Raw genomic sequence first — 23,711 nt, 5'->3', positions numbered from 1 at the left:
TCCTCTCTTGACCTCCTATTCCACTGGATTATTTTTAAAAGGCTGTGTATTTCAGGAATTCTTCATGAACTCTATATATGATGACTAAGTTTTACCTAGTACAGACCTGTGTTAAATCATCCTTTGTCCTAATGAACTGTGTGCCAATCGGCTCAAAGACAATGTTGATGCCATGTCGTACCGAATCGAGTGGAACTGTTATAAGTACTTTTTACCACTCAAGACATTCTACTTAAGACTATTTTAAAACTATAAAACAACAACAAATAAAAGTGGGCTTAACATAGCACATGATAAAGTAGCAAAGAATAAACAGCATTAACCAGAAGAACATAAGATTTTCCTAAAGGCTGAACACAAGAGATCTTCAACATCGAAACTACTTGTTCCTTGAGGTATTAAACACTGGAATCACTGTTTCAGAAGCATCATCACAGGAAAGAGTTTAGCTATGTGATCTGGCCAGAAAGAACTTCAACACCGTCAGAGAATAAACTGTGATCAACTGTTGGACATTAACGTAGCAATTAAAACAACTGCATCCACATGAGAAACCAGTTTTAATTAGTCGTTTGGACTGCTGGCAACCATGAATAGATATTTCCCTTTTTACTGTAACTGATGGCAGAAATACATGTGAAAACATCAATCCCACAGGATGAATGTATAAGAATGAAGGCAATTCAAGGGGTCCTGCAGAGACCAACCAAGGACTTTGCATGGAGAGGACCTAGACCCCCTGCACAGATGTGGCTGATTGGCAGCTTAGTCTCCATATGGATCTCTGAGTGAGGGGAGCAGGGGCTGCCTCTGTCATGAACTCAGTTGACTGCTGTTTGATGCAGTCTTGCCAGGCTAAGGAGGTAGCAGATCCAGGCAGTCCTGATGAGACTTAACAAGCTATGGGCAGATGGCAATAGTGGAGAGTTCCCCCTTTCAGTGAACTAGGGGAAGGGGATAGAGGGAAGAGGGAGGGAGGGTGGGACTGGGGTAGTTGAGGAAGGAGGCTTCAATCAGGATATATAATGAATAAATTGTGAAGAAAAATTTAAAATTAAAAGAAAGAAAGAGTGAAAAAAAAAGAATGAAGGCAATTGCAGTCAGCCTTCAACTGCCTTGGCATCACTTATACGTTATTGAATATGGAAAACTTCTGCAATTTAAATTTATTTACAAAGCAATTTAAATGTAGACTTAAAAAACAGTTCATATATATGTTGTTCTTGTTATTTTTATTTATTATTATTATTGGTTTTATGAGAGAAGGTTTCTCTGTATAGCCCTGGCTGCCCTAGAACTTTATCTGCAGCTCAGGCTGGCTTTGAACTCGGAGATTCATCTGCCTCTACCTCCCAAGTGCTGGGATTAAACCATAGTACTATGCTCAGATTGCTTCGTATAATTTCTGGTTAGCAAAGCCAAAATAAACTACAGGGCATTTGGTGGCACATATCTGTAATACCAGCTACTCACAGGTCTGTAACTAGCTTCTCAAGAGACTGGGGCAGCAGAATTGAAAGTTCAAAGGTTACAGAGCAAGTTCAATGTGGGTTATAGAGTAAGTTTGAGGCTCACCTTAGAAACTTGGAGAATTCTGCCTCAAAAGGAAAAGCAGAAAGAATTTTAAGGAGATAGTTGTATGAGATTACTTAGCATGTCTAAGGTCCTAGGTTTAATGCGTAGCACTGTGAAAAACCAAAACAAACACATCAAACCCAACCCAAATAAACAAACAATGGCAAAACTCTAAGATAAATATAGAGGGTGAGACAGGGTTCATGAATACTATTTTTGAAAAGAAAAGAAGGCAGTAAAAATTAATGCTGTATTTTCTTCTCTGGGCTTTTAAAATAGAAGCTCTTTTCTTTTAGAAAAAGACAAGGGAATGAAATTGAAACTCAACAAGAATAAAACAATACTAACTCCTAACTCCACATCACTATACTTCAAACAGGTCACTTCCCTTTAGTCAGATGAATCAAAGGAAAAATCATAAAGCAAGTTAGAAAATATTTAAGCTGAGTTATAAGAAACCCAACATAGCAACAGTTTAAAATGTTGCTAAAGTCATTTTTTTCACGCTTGTATGTGTGTGTATATGTGTTGTATACTTGTGTATGTGTTCCTGTGTGTGTCTGTTCCTGTGTGTGTATATGTATGTGGATCTCAGTGGAAACGTTAGGAGTCTTCCTCTATCTATCTCCAGTGTAGTTTTTGAGTCAGGTCTCTGGCTGAAACCAGAGCTCACTGATTGCAAAAGACTGACTGGCCAACAAGCCACAGTTTCTGCCTCCACATTGCTAAGATTACAGCGATGCACACCACACTTGCTTATTAGAGTATGTACTAAGGACTGGAGCTTAAGTTGTCATTCTGTCATCATGCTTGCACTGCAAACCCTTTATTGACTGAGCCATCTTCCTAGCCCTTGATAAATTCATTATTAAAGAAAAATATATGGTGCTAATATTTCTACAAGAAAAAAGAAAACCTCCAAAGATAGAATTTCTAGATAGAGAATTTCTAGAGAGAATTTAGAGAGAGAGAGAGAGAGAGAGAGAGAGGAAGAGAGAGAGGAGAGGGGACAGAGAGGGGAGAGAGAGGGGGAAGAGAAGAAAGAGAGGGAGAAAGACAGAGAATATCAAACTCACGAGGAAAAAACAGTGCAGAATCACAAAACAGACAAAAAGGAAAAGAAACAGAAAGAGAAGTGTGTCCAGGTACTGGCAGAGCAGCCACCCTCCTCTTTGTTCCCCAGAACAAGGCAGTAATAGAAGAGGATGGATCTGCCACTAAGAGGCACAGCAGCAAGAGGTCAGAGGTTGTGTATAAGTCTGAGTCAAAACAGGAGCTGGAGCATTTCAGGCTCCCCTGAAATCAGGACTTCCTGCCCTGGTAGAGCAGAGGGCTCCCAAGTAGGAGCCAATAACAAGAACTCCAAGCTGGAGAACACTCTCTTAGTAGGAAGGAGGCAAGAGAAGACAGGGGTCTGGGACAAAGGATATAGATTCCACAGATATACATATTGCACAAGCACACTCGGCCTTCTGAGGGTTGGTGTGGTGACAATCTTAGAATTTCAATTTCTTTATAAAAAAAAACAGAAAAATTTAAAAATATGTTTTTGTTTTAATCCCACGTGTGGGAATATGGGTCTGCTTTGAAGCAGCTGACTATGATTTACCTCGTGCTCTAGCAGAGGCGTGGTTTTGCAAGCTGCAGATAGTTTCTGGGGTTGAGTGACATCAGGAATTCTGGGGACTTTTCGGATGATATAGGAATGCTAGAGGCCCAGTAGGTGGGATCAACGGTTGTTGGTTGGTTGTTGGTTGTTGGTTGCTCTTGGTTGCAGTTGTTAAGTAGTCATGCTCAAAGAAAAGTAAAAATCAAAAAGGAATTCGATATCCTGATAGCAAAGGTCAAAGTTGCCCCAAGGAGCTCAATGTCCCTAATTAGCAGGAAGTACTCTAACTAAAATGTCGCCCATTTCTGACTCCTGACTTTATTCAGGATCTCTTTCCTTTCCCTTGTATACTTTTCCCCTGTCATACCTAGTGTTAGGGATTGAAAGGGAAAAAGAAAAGGGGTGAAGAAGGATGGAAGAAAGAAGATCCCACAAAGTTGCTAACTCTGGTTGCAGGGTGGGATTGTAGAGGAGTCTGGATAAATCCTACAGGCATGAAAAACACATGTGTTGGTGCTGAGTCTGGAGAGATGCTCGGTAGTTAGGAACATGTGGATGGAGGAAGGCTTCCAATAAATTTTACGAATCTACTTTCCCCTAACACTCAAGAAAGAAAAATACACTGTAAGAAAACTATAGATCAATACTTCTCATGAACATAAATGTGAAAGTCACTAGCATAATTCTAGCAAGTTCAAGCCTAGGGTATCTGCAGAAAGCAGGCTTAGTTAAACTTTCAGAACAAAAATTAATAAGTTTACAAATTTCAAGGACCATGGAAAGGAAGACAGAATCATTTAATCATCCTCATAGGCACAGGAACAGCATTTGACAGAACTCAATACATATTCATTCTAGCAGCTCTTAATCAAAAACAAAACAAAAGAAATAAAATTTTAAAGGGAACAGCCAGAACTTGATAAAGAGCAATTATGAAAACCATGAAGTGAATATCAGACTACATGTGGAATACTGAATGACTGTAAGAGTGAGAATAAAGTAAGGACATCTCCTGGTACCATGTCTATTCAGTCTTGAACTAGTGAGTCTGCTCTAACAGAAGAAAAACAAGAAGGCATTCAACTTCGTCCAAGAAGAGGTCTGGTCTTTGCCCTCATTTTCTTCAGGATAATTTCTAAGATATACTTTTAAGGCTTCAAAAAGTGATAAGGTATGTCTGAAGCTTTGGGACACACTAGATATTCCAACAGGAAGACTTACTGTGAGGTTGTCCAAACCAGAAAGATCACTGGTGTAATTTAGGTGGAAGCTTTTGTCATGTCATTTCAGTCAACTTGGAGATGGAAATCACTTAGGTGAGAAGGCAACCAATCAATAATTCTCCCTTTTAAAGGACTAATGAGACTTTCTCCCCAAGGCTTGTGTCATGGGAGATCATACTCCCTACATGTTGTTATGAATCAATAATAGGAAGTAATAGGTTGTACTTTGCAGACAAGGACAAAGAGAAGCTAGTGTTTGGCACTTGTCCAGTTTCCTCCTTATAGCCTTCTTCCTTTGATGACCTTAATCTGATTTTCTCCCAGCAGTAACCTATTGCTGTGACCACAAGATTTGTAAGCAGCTGGTGTTAGAAATGATGGTACTTGTTTTAGTTGCCCATTCAAGCTCTGGCAAAATACTCTGGCTAAAAACAACTTCATGGAGGAAGGGGTTCATATCAGTCTACAGTTCCATGCAGCAGCCTATCACTGAGAGAAGTAAGGGCAGGAACTTGAAGCAGAGACCATGGAGGGATGTTGTTCCTGGCTGTCTCACAGGGTTCTGCCTAGCTAGATTTCTTATACAGCACAGGCTCATCTGTCTAGGTGTTGACATCCAGGATGGTTTATGGAGGCTGGGCCTGCCCTCAGCAGTCATCAAACAACTGCTCACACAGACATGGCCGCTCTGGTTATGGCAGTTCTTCAGTCCAGGGTTCCTGTCCCCAGGTGACAAAGTTGAGTCAATTTGACAATGAAGAAATTGGGATACTGCTCTTTTTTTGGGAGGATCCCTAACTTTGTAATTGGCTAAATCTATGTATGTATTTTGAAAAGTAAGAGGGAAAACTAATTTTGTTCACAGGCAACATAAATATGCAAAAAAAAATTCTAGGAAATCAACAAAAATGTCATTAGAATTTACATGCTTGTGTTCCTCCTTTTCAAAACTTATTGTGTGTTATATGGAAGAGAAAAATATCTAGGACTAGACCCTCACATTTGAACAATTGATTTGTTTTAAAAGTGCCAAAGTAGTGAAAGGGGTAAAGTGATGGACATTTCAACAAACAGGCCAGGAAGAAATGAATATTCATGAGGGCAATGTACCTTTGGCCTTACCACCCACAAACCACAAAAGTTGACTTAAAAGAAATTATAAACCTAAACATAAAAACATTGGAGAAAGAAAAGGACAAAGCTCGCTGTGACTTCAGAGAGACACCTATTACTCAGATAAGAAACAAAGAACACACACCATTAAAAAATCCTATTAATAGGTTTTCATTCTTCAAATAACATTGTTAAGAAGACATAGAACCACATCCCTCACACTGGGAGAAATTGTTTCAAGGCCAGATGTATGACAGGTGATTTCCTACCAGGACTTGTAAGGGGGTTTGATGGCTCAGTAACAAGACAAATGATTCCATAACAAATGAAAGATTGAAATAGATACTTCATGAAAAAGGGGGCGACTAATGGCAAACAAACCTGGATGAGATATGCGTATAAATAGTCAGTAAGGAAATGAACTCTAAAAGACACGTTTATGTGTGTGTGTGTGTGTGTGTGTGTGTGTGTGTGTGTCTCACATGCTGGCAGGGACAGGACACAGGGCACTCTCTTAAATTGCTAATGAGAATGCAGAAAGGGTGCAGCTCAGCCATTCAGTCCTCTGCAAGATAACTGGGCAAGCTCTTATAGACATACAGTTACTATATAACCCCATTTGTGAGAACAAATGTCCCAGCAAAGACTGTTGCATTAATACTCATAGCAGCTCTATTCTTACCTGCTACAAAATGGAGACAATCTGTATGGTCACCAAATGGTGAATGAATCATTCATTAAGTGGTCCTACAGTGAAAAGGACTGTACTCTTTTTCAGCAGTATTATGAAACAGACTACTGATATATGCAAGAACATGGCTATTTTCAAATTCTTTATGTTAATTAGAAGAAGCCAGACTAATTCTGAATGAGTTTACTCTGTGGCATTTGAAAAAAGGCAAAAATAAAATGACAGAAAATAGATCAAGATGCCAGGGTACAGGAGAATGGCTAACTACAGAGGAACCCAAATCAATCACTGTTTTCAGTGGTCTCCTGGTATCCTACTTTACAAAATGTGCTCTCAGAAGTGTGAATTTTACAGCATGCAATTTTCATCTCAAACGCCACTTTAGAAACACACTGGAAACCCAATAAGCTATGAAAAGATCTGTAGCGTGTCTGGCTGAAAGTCTAACGGCGACATATATGTCTACATCCATAAATGAATTCCTGCAGTGTCAAAGCGCTTATGAACCCAGTTTTATCCCACATGCTAGGAGAGAACTGAGTTTTAAAATTTTAATCAGGGCTCCACAGCACGTCCTGCATTTAAAAATTGCTGTTAGTAAGAAAAGTCAATTGTTTTTATAGGAATATGTACAAAAAAATGAAGATGAATTTCCCTTGATAGGAAGAATAAAAACCACAAAAATGTAAAAAGTACCTCAGTTTCACTTAACAATTAGGGAACTATAAGTTTCATCTTCAGCCACTTCTCACCCAACCAGTAGACTTGGAATTTAAACTGGACCACCCTCGGGGCCAGATGATTACATAGGACAATGGGAACTTTCATCTGGTTCTTCCAGTAGTGGGATTTGATAAAGAAATACATATTTTGAAAAATAAATTGGTATCAGCCAGGAAAGTACGAACACTCTCTCTGATCTTGAATCCCACTTCTTAATGTATTTCATGAAAAAATTCTTCCACATTGTACCAGAAGATGTGCAGGGAAAAGTTCTAAAACTTGGAGATGGGGAAGCTCCAAATGTACATAAAATGGATGTGTTATGGCAGCATTTTACAACATACTACTGCTGTGTCAGTAAAATGATAAACTAACTGTAAACATGGGTGCTTAAAATGGGCAGATCTCGAAAGCATGCATGTGAACCATAATCCACAGAAGCATGTGCTAATAAAGTCATAAAATAAGCTTCAAAAGAGGGGTACAATCACCAATTTTGGGGGTGAGATCTGGAGAGAGATTGCCTGGCTTTCAGTGTTTGCTAGTTGTGTGACCTTTAACTCCTGTGCCACAATCCCGTGACTTGTACATTGAGGACATGAGCATAGTGACACAGCTCTGTGAGCAGAAACCCACAACTGTCATCTTGGAGGAGTGAGCTCTGGGAACTCTGGGAAAGGAAGGCAAGCAGGATTCTGGAGCCAAAGAATAATTTGATTTAAAATACTAGTTGACATTTTTAATTTTTAATATTTTTTTTAGCTAAGTGATTGGTCTGAAGAAAGCAGAATTACAATAACAAAATCAATAAAACCTGAATTTGTGTAAGATAAGCAGTGTGATTTCCTCTTCTACCAGATTCCCAGTTGGGAGTCATTCAAATGCTTCTCTTGACCTTCTTTCTCCTCCCTATCTTTATTGGACCCTTCTTCAAAGAACAGCATGGATGGAAAGATCATGATACAGAATGCAGAGCCATTGACCCTCATATCTATGCTAGCAGTTTACTAAAATCATAATGAGATGGAACAAAGTTAAATGGCCATTGTATTAAAAATAATTATAGTAAAAGTGAGGATTTTCTTTCAGGCAATCATATTTCTCTCTGTGCGTCTATGTATCTATATATGTATGTATGTATGTATGTATGATCTAACTATGTATGTGTCAGTCAATATATCTATGTGTCTATGTATCTATGTATCTATCTATCATCCAACTATCATCTATCCCTCTATGTATCTATTATCTGTTTATGCTTAGACTTAATTATCATACAAGGTTACTTTGCTCGCTGATGAGCTAATGCTGAGTAGAAAAGGATAAAAAAATCTGTCATAACTGAATATGAATCTTGCATGTAATTTTGTCTAGTATTTCATCTGAAGTCTTTACATACAAATGCTAAACTTAATGATTTACTACTTACCCTCTTATTTCTACTTGAGCAACAGCAGTGATGTTGATTTGCACACTCACAAGATTGCTGTCTGGATTGTCCTTGTTGGAGCTAAAACACAGGGGTGACATGATTTCAGCATACTTTCTCACAATCACAAGAAACATATCACAAGAGCAAACCATATTTTCAATTTTATCATTTGGAAAAACAATGGGATTTATTCTACAAAATCATAACCCTTTGTCCACAGAAATGCTAAGAGGTCTTTGGATACATAGAAAGCAATCAGCTTTCTCTGGGGAGATGTTTCATTTGGAAGCACAACAGAGACAGAAGAAAGCTAACACTTTCTGGTTAGAATAAACCAAAGGCACTGAATTGCATTCGTCTTCCAGCCTCCACCTCAGACAAATTCCTTTGCTTCTCTGCACATCACGCTCAGTGCCCTTCAGATACAAAATGACAGCACAGTCAACTCCAGATTTTCCATGCTAATAAAGTGGAGAACTGGCATGAACAGTCCAGGGCAGCACATAATCGAGAAAGCTTTTGGGTTTGGCCCTACAGTGCATCCCACCATTTGTTGTTTCTGTCAGCAATTCTATCTTCCTTATGGATTCTTTTTTAACTTTACATTAAATCGGTGTTTTAGTATATATACGTTAATATTGATACATAAAATAAGTGTTTACAATCATTGCACACTCGTGGGCTGTCTATGGCAAGGAAGAGGGACTGGATTAGAAGCCCGACTCTGGCATAGAGAGGCCCAGGAAAGCGAGGCATTGCCTAACCAGAGGAGGCGGATGCTTGTGAATGCATCAGTCCTAGCACAGAGGATGTGTTTCCTAATTCCTCTTTCAGTGTGGCAGAAAATTTGTTTGCTGTTTTTTGTTTTTTTTTTTTTTTTTCCGTCAAGCAAATATAATTATCAATTGTGAAACTGAACTTTTTAAAAAGTATGCATGTTAAGCAGTCAGGGCCATAAGAACTCCCAAGAGGCTCCGGCAGGGCCTGGATGCAGCTGCCACCACACTTCAGGCCTCTGTCAGAGTCACTTGGGGTTGGAACTACCACATCAGGGTGGCAGCTGTAATCGGCTCTGTCAGTGAAGAAAGCCGCCGCGTGGTGCTTCCGGGTGCTGCTTGGATCCACGGGGCAAGCTCTCACTGTGAAGATGGCAGCAGGGCGGCTTCACATCAGTGTTTTGATGCTTTCCCAGTGTGGCCTTGGGAAAGGACTGGATAAAATCCTGCTTTGCAACCAGGAGAAGGCAGGACTGTTTCCAAAGTGCCTTTGGACAGTCTTGGTCGCTTGTATTTACTGATAAGGCGCCTTCAACTGAAAACACTAGTAAAAGATGGAAACTGATAGATGTCAGGCTCGTTTCCTGCAGCGACTTACCCCCACTAGGCTTGTAATGGAGCCTACAGGGACTTCCACAAGCTTAAAGCCCAGTTTTCAACCATCTAATTTTGTTATCCATGATTTTTCCAACACCTGGGGGAAAGTGCTTATTTTTGCCTTTAAAATGAAAGCTTTCAAAAATTTACCTACTGGAAGTTGTCTTTCAATCTGGATTTAACACGAGGCTGTGAGAGAATATTTTTGTTGTTTTTTTTTTTTTAGTTAAATTTTTTTATTTTTTATATTAGTTACAGTTTATTAACTTTGTATCTCAGCTGTAGCCCCCTCCCTCATTCCCTCCCTCATCTCCCTGCCCCTCTCTAAGTCCACTGATAGGGGAGTTCCTCATCCCCTTCCATCTGACACTAGCTTATCAGGTATCTTCAAGACTGGCTGCAATATCCTCCTCTGTGGTCTAGCAAGGTTGCTCCTCCCTTGAGGGGTGGGGAAGGGAGGTCAAAGAGCCAGCCACTGAGTTCATGCAGAAACAGTCCCTGTTCCCCTTATGAACCCACTTGGATACTGAGCTGCCATTTTGGTTTTGAATCACGTTTATTTTTTTATTCACTTATATGTACGTATGTGAGTGCGCACGTACCACAGCATGTGGGTAGAAGTCAGGAACACTGTCAGAGTTGGTTCTCTCCTTTAAAAGCCTGTAGGTCCTGGGGGATTGAGCTGGGCCATCAGGCTAGGCAACAAGAAACTTTACCCACTAAGTCATCTCCTCTAGCCATCTGTTTTGAAATTCAGTGAGAGAAATGGCTGCCATAGTGCAGTCCTTGTTTGACGAGAATGCTCCTTCACAGGGTGCCAGTGGTAGGAGACTTGCATTGCATCCTGGCAGAGTTGACCAAGTCTCCTGGTACAGAAGAATCTGGCTGATATAACTCAGATGCTTCCTGAACTTATTTCCTGGAAGGAAACTTCCCTTGCTAATACCATATCTACATGCAAACAAGTGATGCATCACCACTGCGGGTCCTCCTAGTTCCACAGAAGGAATGTTGAATTCCTTTCTGTGACTATAACCCTGTCACATAGAAAGAATTAGTATGCCTTTCACTTTCTTGGTTCAATGCCATTGTCTTATTTTCCACTGTCTCCTGTTTTGTAACATTTCTTCTATAGTTTCTGGCCTTTGGAATGCCAGTAAAGATACTATAATGCCATTTAACCTTTACTAGGAAAACAACTTCAATGATGCTTACAAAGGCATGTGTGTATGTGGAACTCTGTCTTGCTGCTCAGGTTGGAGAGGGAGTCCCACACACAGATCTAGGGCTTTGAGGGACCATTTAATGCAAGTATTTGGCAATAGAAAATATTTTAAGTGTATTAATATATTAGGTGAACTTATCTTCTGACTGTAATTTGTAGAAATGGGTTTTCATTGTGGATTGTAGTAACAAATGCATGACAGAGATAAGCTGTAGAACACTTGACTTTCTCTTTCCTTCTTTCTTTCTTTCTTTCTTTCTTTCTTTCTTTCTTTCTTTCTTTCTTTCTTTCAACACATTTAACTTGCATACAAAGCTACCTCAGTGAATTCTTACATCTTTGGAGTTAGCCAGCAAAGCATACAGATAAACACCTTCCAAACAATTTATTTATTTATTTATTTTTAAAGAAGCTGTTCTCAAATTCTTTTATTTCTCAAATACTTTGGGAATGTGATCTCTGTTGGATGTCCCAGCTTTTTTTCTGCATTTTTATGATTTTAAAAATAATGTTACAATTGTTTTGAGCAGACATGGAATATGATCATTACTTTTTCTTAGAAGAAGATTGTTAGCCATGTGGTCATTTCCAATTCCACCTAATTCAATTCCTCATTGACGAATTCATTGTTTAAAGTAAGGACTACATGGTGGATTCTGGGGATGTCCAGCTAGAACATTATCTAGGGGCTTTTGTCTCTTTGGTAAGCAACGGTTCTCATAGATTCTCTTATCTAAAGATCAACAGGAAGAAGGAAGAAGCAGTGGGCTAGCTTGTTATCTTATCCCTGGATGGTTCTTCTAGATGAAGTGTCTACATATTTGGAAGAGAAATTCTTTGCCCAAGTGACATAAGGCTTCATGCCCATGTAGGATCACTGACACCAACAATGACAAGGAGAAATAGAACTTTCAGGCCTTTGTCTAAGGTGGTATTGAAGCCTTTGCTTTAAGATTTCCTCTCTTTAAGCTTGGTAATGCACTCTCAGAATTTTAAAAATGGAAATATTGAAGACTATATGAATGTTTTGGGAGATACATGTTTTGGTAGTTGTGAAGAACTGCTTTAATAATCTTTGGGTAAAATGAAGAGTTATCATAGAAGACTTAGTTCCATTTTTATCCCATTGCTAATGTGGGTAAAAAATTTAAAGTCCTAGGATTCGTCACAAAAACACATTCAAACAGGAGTTAATTGAGGTGAGAAAGGAACATCTGAGCCACTTGGAAAGCTGCCCTGAGCTTTGGGTGGGATGGGAAAAGGGGGTGGGGACACATCCAGGTTTCATCAGTTATATTCTCATCCTCAGGTTTATCTCAAGCCTTTTACTGATGTAAGAAAGTAATCTGCTATACAGAGTAATTACCATAAAATCAATCACATCCTAATATCCTTTCATCTTATAAGATATTAAGGTGAATTACAGAGTATTTGAGAACCAAGTAATAGACACCAACTTTACAGCCATTCATATGGTTACAGCAAAGGTTCTGCAAACCAGGCAAGATATAAATTATCATGGAAGGTACCCATGTGTCATCTATATCAGTGTTTTTAAAGCTTTTCAAATGCTTGACTTCAAAAAATGCCCATTTGACAGGGAATCTTGTTAGAAAGGCTTATATTTCTCAATGAGGAATGTTTCATATATAATATTTTAGATTACATTATATATTAATTATATATTACATCTATTCAATTCCATTTCATATGAATCTAGAATCATTAAATTGATTGAAATGAAGTTCATGTCTGGGAAATTGCAGCCTGCATGCTTCATTTCTGTGTAGGGCTTTCTGTTCATGAAATATCTCTGGCCACAGAATAAACAATAAAGGGGTGAGATCATGCCAGATCCTAGCATAGGTCACATGTAGGATAGATGTGCAGCTGTCTGTGTGGCTCAGGATTGGTAGAGACAGCCAGGTCCTCAAACACAGTAAGAGTAGGTTCAGTACCTTATTCTATATAGTATAGAGTGGTACAGTCCTTTATGGTATAGCAAACAGCCCTGTTTCTGGAAGGAGGAAAAGTAGAGGTGAATCAACAGGGCTGAGGAGCTGCTCAAGAAAAAAAAAATCTGGCTTATATTATTTAATCTTTTTAAAAATACAAAATAACAGAGAAGCTGAAATAATTGAGAATAATTAAAAAGAATGGGAGCTGTGAAAGTCTAGATTCTAATTTTGGGGGAATCTTTAAAGTACAGGCACTTGGCAACATGGAATATATTTCACCATGCATCTCTTCATTTGAGAGTGATGTCAACAGAGTAGGCATTTGAAAGTCTGACCTTCTGATCTGGAGATCAAAGTTAATGCTCGTGTTTGTTTTCTCAAGACGGGGAATAGCAAATCGGAGGCCCAGAGAAAGCTAAAAGCAAAACAAACAAATAAATAAATACAGCAATAACACACATGGGACACAAAGGTATTCACAGGAGGACTCTTACACACAGTGTGACAGCACCACCTCAGTGATCACCCCGACCCCAACCACCCCCACAGCCTATCTCCTGTTCTCGATTCTGGATGTCTGCGAGATAAGAAATCCACAATGAGTTCACAAGGCCCAGAAGACTCAGTTCAATGCACACTTTTGTTCGTTCTCTCCCTCTCCCTCTCTCTCTCTCTCTCTCACCGTCTAATCCCTCTTTTGCTGTTACTTTCCTGATATAAAAATTCTAACAACACAAATACATAAGATTTAGAGAAGTGTGCTTCCGTTTGCCAGATACTGGTGTAGTTGGCGAGATCATAGCTGAATGTGGGTGATACTCCTAATGAATGGTGCTCAACCAAGAACGAAGGTTACAGAGTTCTGTGTGTCAGGTATGTTGGTGTAGTTTGGAAAGTCCACGCAAGCCAACTTACTGTATGTTTAAGAACATTGGAGTGAATTGTAGAAAAATATTCCAAGAGACTACATTGGGGTTATGGTTGTGTGGATTTCTTTGACCTTTATTTTCTAAATTGTAAAAACTGCTCTTAGTATTTTTGTATCCTGAAAATAGTTTTTTTTAAATGGAGAAAAAGAAGCCCATGGGGAGTGTAAATGAGGAAGTGAAAATGAAAACTAACATACATACAATGATATTACACATATTCATGATGGGACATGGTTATCTAAGCACTGTTCTGCGCCCTGTTAGCCTTGTCTCAGGGAACCACGACTTCTCTGAGGTAGTGATTATGTTGACATCCTCCAATGCAATAACTATCTGAGGAGGGGAGCGACTGAGGGCCCTGCTCCAGGTACTGAGCAAATAAACAGCAGAGCTGGAATTTCAGTCCCTGTAAGGCGGATTCCAGGAACAGCACTCACAGCTATTGCACTGTGAGAATAAATTCAGCAAAAAGAACAAAAACAAAACCCAAACAACAACAACAAACCAATGTCACTAAGAATCAGCAGCAATGACCTACAATAATTTATCCTAACTTCTCCTTTCCCTGGTGTGTTTGAGCTAAATGCATTAGCATCTTTGTGTGTGTGTGTGTGTGCGCACATGCATGCATGTGTTTTTTGTGAGTATGAATGTGTATGTGCAGGTACCTGTGTGTGTGTGTGTGTGTGTGTGTAAACCAGAGTTTGACACTGGGTGTCCACCTCATCTTTATTTCTGTTTTAGGTTGACAGGCTCTCTCACTGAACCCGGAGCCCCAGGGGTCTTTGGGTCTCTGCCTCTCTAGCACTTGGTTTCATGCTTGTTTCGAACACCTGGCTGGGAGAGCACACAAGTGTTTACAATAAAGCATGTGCAATATTTTATGCCCTACTGAGAAATTACTTTTCAAATGTATCCATTTGTGTTGTTGTTGTTGTTAGACCTCTGCATGTTTTCTTCTCTCTTTTTTGGGAGACTTTTGCTTTTACTTTGTCTTGTTTTTTCGACTTCAAGTGTTTCTGGAAACTTCTCAGGATAAGAAGAGTAATGAATTGGCTGAAGTCACGACCGAAGGCAAGTGTTTCCCTTTCTTATCCTCTGTCTCTGGTATTCTTTTCTCACACAGCCTACTATGTTGCTGATATCAAGGGTCCTGTTGTACAGGAATAATGTGTTTCCTTACTGTCTTATCAGGCACTTTTGCAAAGAAGCAGGCATAAGGTGGTACACCAAAGAGGGTGTGGTAAAAATTGTTGGGAAAATGAGAGTGTGTCCTTACTTACACATGCAGTCATGGAAGTCTCCCTACATTGTGATGAAAGCTCCCTCAGGTTGGTCCTCATTACAGAACAATCTAGATAAGACTAAGACGACAATTTCCTGTTGGTGCTGCTCTTTCTCTTCTGGCCCACTTGGGAAGAAGTCCCACACATACATACTCTTTCACATATACATATAAATAAAATAAAACAAATCTTAAAAATAGTCACATATGTTAACTAAAAAGCTTCGAACCCATCTCCATTGTTTTTTTTAAGAGAAATTTGCAAGGTGTAAATCTTATTAGCATGTAATAACTATTTTACATCATCATGGCAGCTACATATGTAAACAACTTTTCGTTTTAAAAATTAGAAATCAGACTTCTGATTACCAAGTTGACAAGTTTAAATTAAAATCAAAGTCACTTGGAAACTTTTAATAAACATACTGGGCCTGGGATAAATGTTCCTGGCATTTTATTTACTTGTACTTTTTGAATAGTAGAGCTGCATTTTCATCTGCACTTCACTCCTCTGTGTGGACAGAGAGTGTTTTTAAAGCGCAAAACTAAGAGGCAGGCAGATCAGCACGCTTTCTAACAAACTAGAAAGCAATAAAATTAGATGTGTTTGAGGGCATCACAGGGCAAGATAAGGAACTATTCGGTTTCTTCTGCTAGGGGCCCAGAGATAAAAAGAGTCTAAACAGTTTACTTCCCTGCCTTCCTGAAAGTGTTTGCTGGTAAAATGGATTGATAGCCGGTCACACAAACACTCCATGGTCCAGACCACACTGCCGTTTTCATCCTTTTCTCAGTGTGGTCCTGGTGGGCAGCTCTTAGTCCACATGTAGTTACTGGTGATTTTAGACCATCCGCTGTCGGGATTTAATACTCTCAAAACTGAACAAGAGCGAGTGACTGTATCTGTAGATGCTGATGTTGATACCCTCATGGCACTCCAGTTTCCTCTTGTCTTTTAGTTAATGTCTTTATATCATAGCAAGTGGTTGGATTTATTTCCTTGAAAACTCACAAAAAGGATTGCTAGTTTCTAACTGAAGGGGTTATAACGGGGAAATATTCCATTCTGTCTTTCATATCTTATTTTTAATGTCCCATCTATTGTGCATTAGTTTTCATTCAATACTTTCCACAGCGTTGCAGAGCAGGACATGGGCATTTGTGGTCAGGCCTGGTTGGAATCCTGGTTCTGCCATTCATCACCAGTGTGACTTCAGGCAATGTGTTTGACTTTTCCAGGCCAGAGCGTCCTTGTCTAGAAAATGGGTGAAATGTGGCAAGGTGGCATTAAAGCAGTAATTCTCTAGTGGTCGGCTCAGCACACAGAAGACATTGAATCCATGGGAACTAACAGGGCTCTGCTGCAGACGTTGGGCTTGCATTAAAATGCTTTATTAAGTCAATTACTATTTTTTTAATACAGGAAGTAGGCTTACACAATTCCACCTAGCCCCCCCCTTTTTTTAATATCCAAGATCACTGCAAAGCAACAGTGTAAAGAAAGAAAACAACCATTCAAATGCACATGCTATCCTGAAGCATAAATGGAGAAGCGCTATTAGTTATGAAAACCTTCCGGAGGCTCAGTTAAGTTTGTGAGACATTGAGAGAAAAGATTTATCTGCTAGAAAACCTGTCAGCATCTTTGAAATATAAGACTCTGGATCCGCTGTGGGCATGCCTAGGATGAGCAACAGTGACCTCAGAGGCTCCTTTAAAGGGTGGCCAAGAGCCATCACTCTTGAGAGTCCACCAAGGAGTGTTCCCATTAAACTTAGGCAATTGTAAATTTTCACAGTGTTCTTTTCAAACAGGCCATTTCACTGATGATTTTAATTCACTTTGTTTTAAGTAGAGGATTACGTAAGTTCTCTTTATTGTGATTTAATTGTGTAACTTTTTCATTTTTCAGAACTTGTTCCCTGACTTCAAAATAGCTACTGTTACATTTATTATGAAGTGTTGCTTTTGAATACTTAAATTGGAGATGGGTAAAATAACTTATTGCCTATGAGGAATTCTGAATCAATTCCTATTCACTCACAAGGTCATTAATCGGTTTATTTTTCTTTCACTGCTCTATATCCTTTGTAGTTTTCAAATGTATTTTACTTAATATTTATTGATTTATTTGTTCGTGTGTGTTTGTGCATGTCACATATGTATAGGTATTCATGGAGTTCAGAAGAGGGTGTTGGACCCACCTGAGCTAGAGTTACAGGTTGGTTGTGAGCTATGTGGGTGCTGGATACTGAACCCCACCCCTCTGTGAGAAAGCAGCAAGCACTCTTACTGTTGAAGCATTGTTTAGCCCTGTTTTTCAAACACAGACCTAGTATAAAGCCTTTACAAACCAGAGCATGGCTATTTTTAACATGAAACACTGTCCCAGCCATATGGGAAGCATATTGGAAAGAGTTTTCTTTGCTAATATATTTTAAAACTACCCCCACCCCCACCCTGCCACTTTGGACAGAGCATCATACAGCACAAGTTGACCTTGAACTCACTATAGCTTGGGAATGATCCTGCATTTACGCTTCTCTTTCTGCCAAACCTTGAGTGCTGGCATTCCAGGCCTGCGAATCCACTCTGGGTTGGTTTACAAAGTACTGGGGCTTGAACCCCAGGCCTTTGTTCTAGGCAGGCATCCTACTAAGTGAGCTGCATAATGGGCCCTCCTAAACAGCTTATTTTAAAGCTTTTGAACTCAACACTGTAGTTTTAAAATCTGTATTAGAATTAAAAGACAACAAACAATCAGAGGCAAAAATCCCAGGTGCAAGTGTTGTCCTTGACTTACTGTGGTTATAAGATATTATGGTAAAGTCTACAGAGAAAGTGTGTGACAGCACAGACCTTTTTGTGTTTTTGACGGGCCATTATCACCCGTGTAGGTTAAAGTGCTAAATCCCTCTCTGCCCGCAATTTCCTGCCCAATCTGTTTTAGCTGCTCTTTGCTGAGTGCTAATTGGGGAGTGTTCTCCTAGCCCTCTGTAACATTCACTCTGCTGGAGATTAGTAAAGATGGCTGGCTTTCTCTTACATTTGTTCCAGTCACCATCGGGTTCCCAAGGTCGCACACCACCATCCTGGTCACGTTTTCCATTTTGTACTCACAGCTCAGTGGCCTCAGTCCCTGCAACGGGAAAAGCATAACATTGTGGAGTTCAGGGCCAGAATGAGTGATGTCCTGTTGGCATGCAATGTGGGAGGCCTCAGCGCTCCCCTTGATTTCAAACACCTGTGGGTCACACTGCACAAAGTCCATCTGCAATCATTGACTCAAGGGAAAAACCAGAGGAAAAAAAGCACACGTTAAACCTTAGGAAAAGTTGTGTAAACACATGTTTTGTTGAGGAATAAGAGGCTCAAACAGTATTTCTGTGAACATAACATCTGTACTTTCACTACACTTTAGTGTTAAACTCAGAACATTAAGATCAAAAAGCGATCAAATCTGAACAAACTGATTCAGTCCTTACATTAACACCACAGAAGGGAAATGGGGATGCAGTTATGACACCGTGGCCATCGTAGGGGAATTGCCTTGAACTCTTTTCTATACATCACAGAGGAATTTTAATATGATTCCATCAGGCCTGTTTGATCTTTAAGATACTTAAGATGTAATTTTAAAAAATTCACTATTTGGTTTAGCATACAAGTGAATGAATTTTATTATGGTATTTTCTTTCTTTTTAAAAAGTGTTTAGTGTATTGTTTGTGTCTGAGTGTGTGTGTGTGTGTGTTTGTGTAAGCACACAGATGTTTGAGGCCAGAAGAAGATGTTGGTCCCTGGATTTGGAGTTACAGGCATGACACCACCAAATCCTACCAGTGCTACAGGCATTTTCATATCCACGTGCTATGTACGCGTTGCTTTCTGTAGTCCCGGCCTATCCTCTGATTCATATTTAAGATCTATGTTTAACTGGCTCTTCTATCTATGCCCCTCTTGCTATGTCCTATCTGGATCAGAATTTGTGAAAACCTCATCTGAAGAGGTTCTTGCTCTCTTTGGGGTAACTCTCAAGGTTAGGCTGATGAGAAAGGAAGCAGAGAGCTTTTTCTTCACAGCCTTCTGCCTATGTCTTCATGCTAATGCCAGTGGGCTGCAAATCCACCCTTCACTTTTACCCCAATCTTCTTTCCTTCTTTCAAAGCCTTGATTGTGTGTTTGGTGACAGCTTCTTACACGTCATTTCACTCTAAGTCATTAAATGCAACCAAATTGTGGCCTGCCACCTATATATTCCCTAAGATAATATATGAATGGATTTCGCAGTGGAGCAACCTTTCGGGAACTTACAGGAAGTCTGTAGATGAAGGTTCCTAGTGTGATGATAATTTGTTCCTCTGTTAGTGTTTCTGGGAGTTTACATAAGGAAACAATATGAGGTTTTCAAATAAAAGCTTTAGAAATGTTTCCCTGTTCCTTTCTACTTTAGAGGCACAGCACCCCCAACACAGCCCTCACCAAAACAAAGGAAAACAAAACAAAACAAAAACATCTAGTCTCTACTGATGAATTCTACAGTAAACGCACTTGAGACTGTAAGCCGCAGGAAGGCAGGGCTTCTGGAAGCTGCCCCATCTCAGCGTGTGTAGCCGAATTTACACAAAGCAGCAGAGTAGGACAGAAACACTTCATACAGGCGACTACAAGAACATAGAAGCCCACTCGGAGCCTCCCCAGGTAGACATGCCCACACTGATTAATGAGAAAGAGCAGATTGGCTTATACTTGGAGGTACCATTTATTTAACACAAGCTCTTTACAAATACCCTGCAGAGGGCATGCTAGTTTTCAAGAAGGCACTAGAAAGCATCTTTCCAAAGCTAGTATTTCAAAGGTAGGTTTACTGGGTATTCATTTTTAGAACTTGTGGCTAAGAGCAATCAGTTAGAGATGTTTCACACTGAGATTGCTAAGCATGAAAGCAAAACAAAATTTAAAAACCATTTGAAAGTGTCCATGTTTCCTTTGACTATAACCAAGGGATTTAGTTTCTAGAGTTAATAAATTTGACATGCACTTTTTAAAGTTTTATTTTTAAATTAAGAAAAACTATTTGATTTTATGCGTTATGAGTCTTTTGCCTATGTGTATATCTATGTGTCCTGCATACCTGGTGCCCAAGGAGGCCAGAAGGTGGCTTTGGCTCTCCTGGAATTGGAGTTATGGACAGATTCAAGCTAATGTGGGTGCTAGGAACCGAACCCAGGTCCTCAGCAAGAGCAGCAAGTGCTCTTAATGCTGAGCCACCTTGCCGGTGCCCACATGTACATTTTCTCAGCTTTCTACAAACAGTTCTTTGACATCAATTTAAATGCTTTTCCTCCCACATCCCCTCCACATTCCTTTTTTTTTAATCTTTATTTTCTCTCTCTGATGAAAAAAGAAACCAATTGTTTTTCTAGACATTTCTAGGTTATTTTTCTCAGTGGTTCCAGGGACATTTTTGTTCTAATCCATTTATAACTCTTTGAGCATTATTCACTCCTTTATTCATTTCCTGGAAATATTTATCTTGGGCCTGATACTAACCAGGTAAACAAGACCCCATGTCCTTACTGAATTTCTAATCATTTTAACAATTGTAACAGGTAAATTGTAGCAAGCAATGGAAACATAATTACAAAAGAGTTCCATGATTTTTTTATTACAAAGTAAATAGGATTTAAGGAAGAAGTGTACACATAGTTATACAATCAGAGAGGACATCCTGGAGAAGGCAGCATCTAAGCTGAGTGGGGCAGGGCTTATTCAGTGGTTCAAAATAGCTGAGATCTGAGTCTTAGTTCTGCAAAGCAACAACCATGTAACTCAAGTATACGGTACAAGTCTCCTTATCTATGAAACCTAGATCAAATTTGCTTCCTCTTTATTAGGTCACTCTCAAGATCATGCAAATTCAATGCATGCAAGAGCTCAGAGAAATACCCAGACCACAATGACTGCACAGTAAGCATGATAGTCTACATTATTAACCATTGGCAGTTATTAGTGGGTCCTAATTATTATGACAGCCTGAAGGATGAACAGAAAGAGGTGGGGTGGCTGAAGAGGGTGAATTTGTAGAGCTAGTATGCCAAGGAAGAAGAGCTCAATGGAGGGATGAATTGAACAAATATTCACTCCAGCTGGAATCTGAGGCATTGGGGTGAAAGAAGCAAAGGGCTAACAGTGAGGCTGAAGCTATGGAGAAGGAAGGTCACAGAGGATGAACCCACTGAAGGATCTGAGTCTTACCCAGAAGGCAGTACAAAACTAACGAAAGCTTTAAGAAAGAAACTTGCTTGTCAGAAAGATGCTTCCTCGAGGCCAGCCTGATCTACAAAGCGAGTCCAAGACAGCCAAGGATACATAGAGAAACCCTGACTCAAAAAAGGAAGGAAGAAAAGAAGGAAGGAAGAAAAGAAGGAAGGAAGGAAGGAAGGAAGGAAGGAAGGAAGGAAGGAAGGAAGGAAAGAAAAGATAAAAGAAAAAAAAGAAAGATGCTTCCTGTGCAGCCAAGAGGCTTCAGGGACTGAGGGGAGATGGAAGAGGAGCCTGGAGGGAAAGACGGGGCGATGAAGAGAAGGCAGGTGACATTCTGATCGTGTCGTGTCAGCCTGGGGGAGGGCGGTGGCAGTTTTAGTGCTTGGAGAGAAGAATAAAGATCGGCGGACGTTAGGTTGGCTCTAAGACACCAGCTGGGTGTAGGTACCACTCTCTGAGACAGAAAATTGCCAGGAGAGCCATGTGGGTGTTGGAGAGTGAAGTCTAGTCGTACAGTGGTTGGGAGAGAGTTCTGTGGGGATGTAAACGAGCTATCCAGAATAGCCAAATCTACAGACGTGTAGCAGGACAGTGTCTACTGAGAGGAGAAGAAATAGAGAATTAGGTTTTGCATGGATGCAGAACTTCAGCTTGGGACAACGATGAGTCCTGGAATTCCATTGTGGTGATGGTGTGTGTGTGTGTGTGTGTGTGTGTGTGTGTGTGTGTGTCTGTGTGTCTGTGAGATGCTGATATTTGCACACTTAAACATCATTAAACCGGGCCGTGGAAATGCCTTGGTGCATCGAAGTGCTTGCTAAACAAATATGAGGACCTGAGCTTGGATGCTTAGCATCCACATAAAAGCCAGGCATGGCAGCTCGTGTTTGTAATCCCAGCACTGGGAAGTAAAGACAGGAGAATCTGAGAGGCCAGTTGGTCTAACCAATACAGCAGAAGCAGGCTCAGAGACAGAAATTGCCTAAAACAATTAAGGAGTGAAGGAGTGACTGAAGAAAGCATCCTGATAGTACCTCTAGCTTCCACACACACACCGGCATGTGCTGCACTGACACAGACACCGCACACCTGTATATGAGTGAGTGCATGTGCACACATGGGCACACACACACATCCCCCCACACACACTGGTTAAAGTGGTAGGTTTGAACCATATATGTAAATACAATAACAGTGTATTTAGAGAGGCATTTCAATTCCTGTTTTCTAGAGGATGACAGTTTCCCAACAGAGAACACCAAAACCTAGATAATAGTTATTATATTTATACTGAGTTTGTGTTTAGAAGTCAAAAAGCCCCCAAGCTACTTAAAAACAAAACGAGAAAACAATGCAGTTGTGTTGTGTGAGATGTAAAGATGCAGTAAAGGCTCTGCCCGAGGGACATCAGCAGAGAGTTTGTGGATAATGCTCTTTACAATGTTTATAGCCAAAGATACAGAGATAAGACTCTGGTGTTTCCCGTTGCCACAAAGTAAACAGTGAACTGGATGTTCTATTAAAAGAACGTTCTAAAACAGACGTTTAAAAAAATGTCAGGGGTCTCCAGGGTGATGTGTGGGAAATGAAAACAAAAATATGAGGGTATGTTATGTTATGTTAAACTACACATTTAGGTTATATGTTTACATATCATTTGCATGTAAGCATCTTAGGTGGCGTTTTCCTTCTGTCTCCTTTTAGTAAACTTATTTTTAGTTGTGTGTTCGTGTGTGTGTGTGTGTGTGTGTGCCCATGTGTGTGTAGGCCTATGTGTGGCAGCCAGAGAGGCTGTCAGATCACCTGGAGCTGGCGTTACCAGTGACTGTGAGCTGCTGAGTGGGGTCGTGAGGTGCAAATCCCGGTCATCTGCTCTCAGCCACTGAGCACCTTCAACCCTCCATCTCTTTTGTTCCTCTTGCTTGCAGGTTTTACTAGGAGATGGTATTTTTGGTTGAAAAACCTGCCATGGAGATGTTGGGTGAGTGTTGTGCTTACCCTCCTTTGCTATGTACTGAAATAACCCTAACAGAGAAACAAGCATAAAGGACCATAACTAAAGGAAGTTTGAGAAAATGGGAGAATTTTAGATTATTCCTTGGAGAAATTGGAATATCAACTGATGCTAATGCTTGCAGCAGAGGAGGGAAATGCCATGGCAACTGCAGAAAAGCAGGGAAACTTTTTCTCCCTGATGATGAGGATGGGTTTGGACATTTCTGCATCATTGTTTTAAATCCCTTTATTGAAGTGTAATTGACAGGAAAAGTCTCAGTACACAACTTGATAAGTGTATATATTTTAAAATCA

General features: G+C 40.0%; 1 protein-coding gene across 3 annotated transcripts in view; it reads right to left on the bottom strand.

Moving 5' to 3' along the window:
- Window positions 1–23,711, bottom strand: part of Itga8 (integrin subunit alpha 8) — a 182,653-nt gene that overhangs the window by 53,202 nt on the left and 105,740 nt on the right. For all 3 annotated transcript variants that reach the window (XM_060372339.1, XM_021657791.2, XM_060372338.1), the window contains 3 exons: window positions 18,183–18,275; window positions 13,258–13,337; window positions 8,364–8,444 (listed from right to left, as the gene is read on the bottom strand). In XM_060372339.1, the coding sequence (XP_060228322.1) occupies window positions 8,364–8,444; window positions 13,258–13,337; window positions 18,183–18,275 (254 nt within the window). The remainder of the gene's footprint in view (window positions 1–8,363; window positions 8,445–13,257; window positions 13,338–18,182; window positions 18,276–23,711) is intronic.

Source organism: Meriones unguiculatus, chromosome 19 (genome assembly GCF_030254825.1).
Source record: "Meriones unguiculatus strain TT.TT164.6M chromosome 19, Bangor_MerUng_6.1, whole genome shotgun sequence".
NCBI lineage: Eukaryota > Metazoa > Chordata > Mammalia > Rodentia > Muridae > Meriones > Meriones unguiculatus.
Note: the sequence above shows the minus strand (reverse complement) of the source record. Positions and strands in the feature narration are given on the sequence as shown.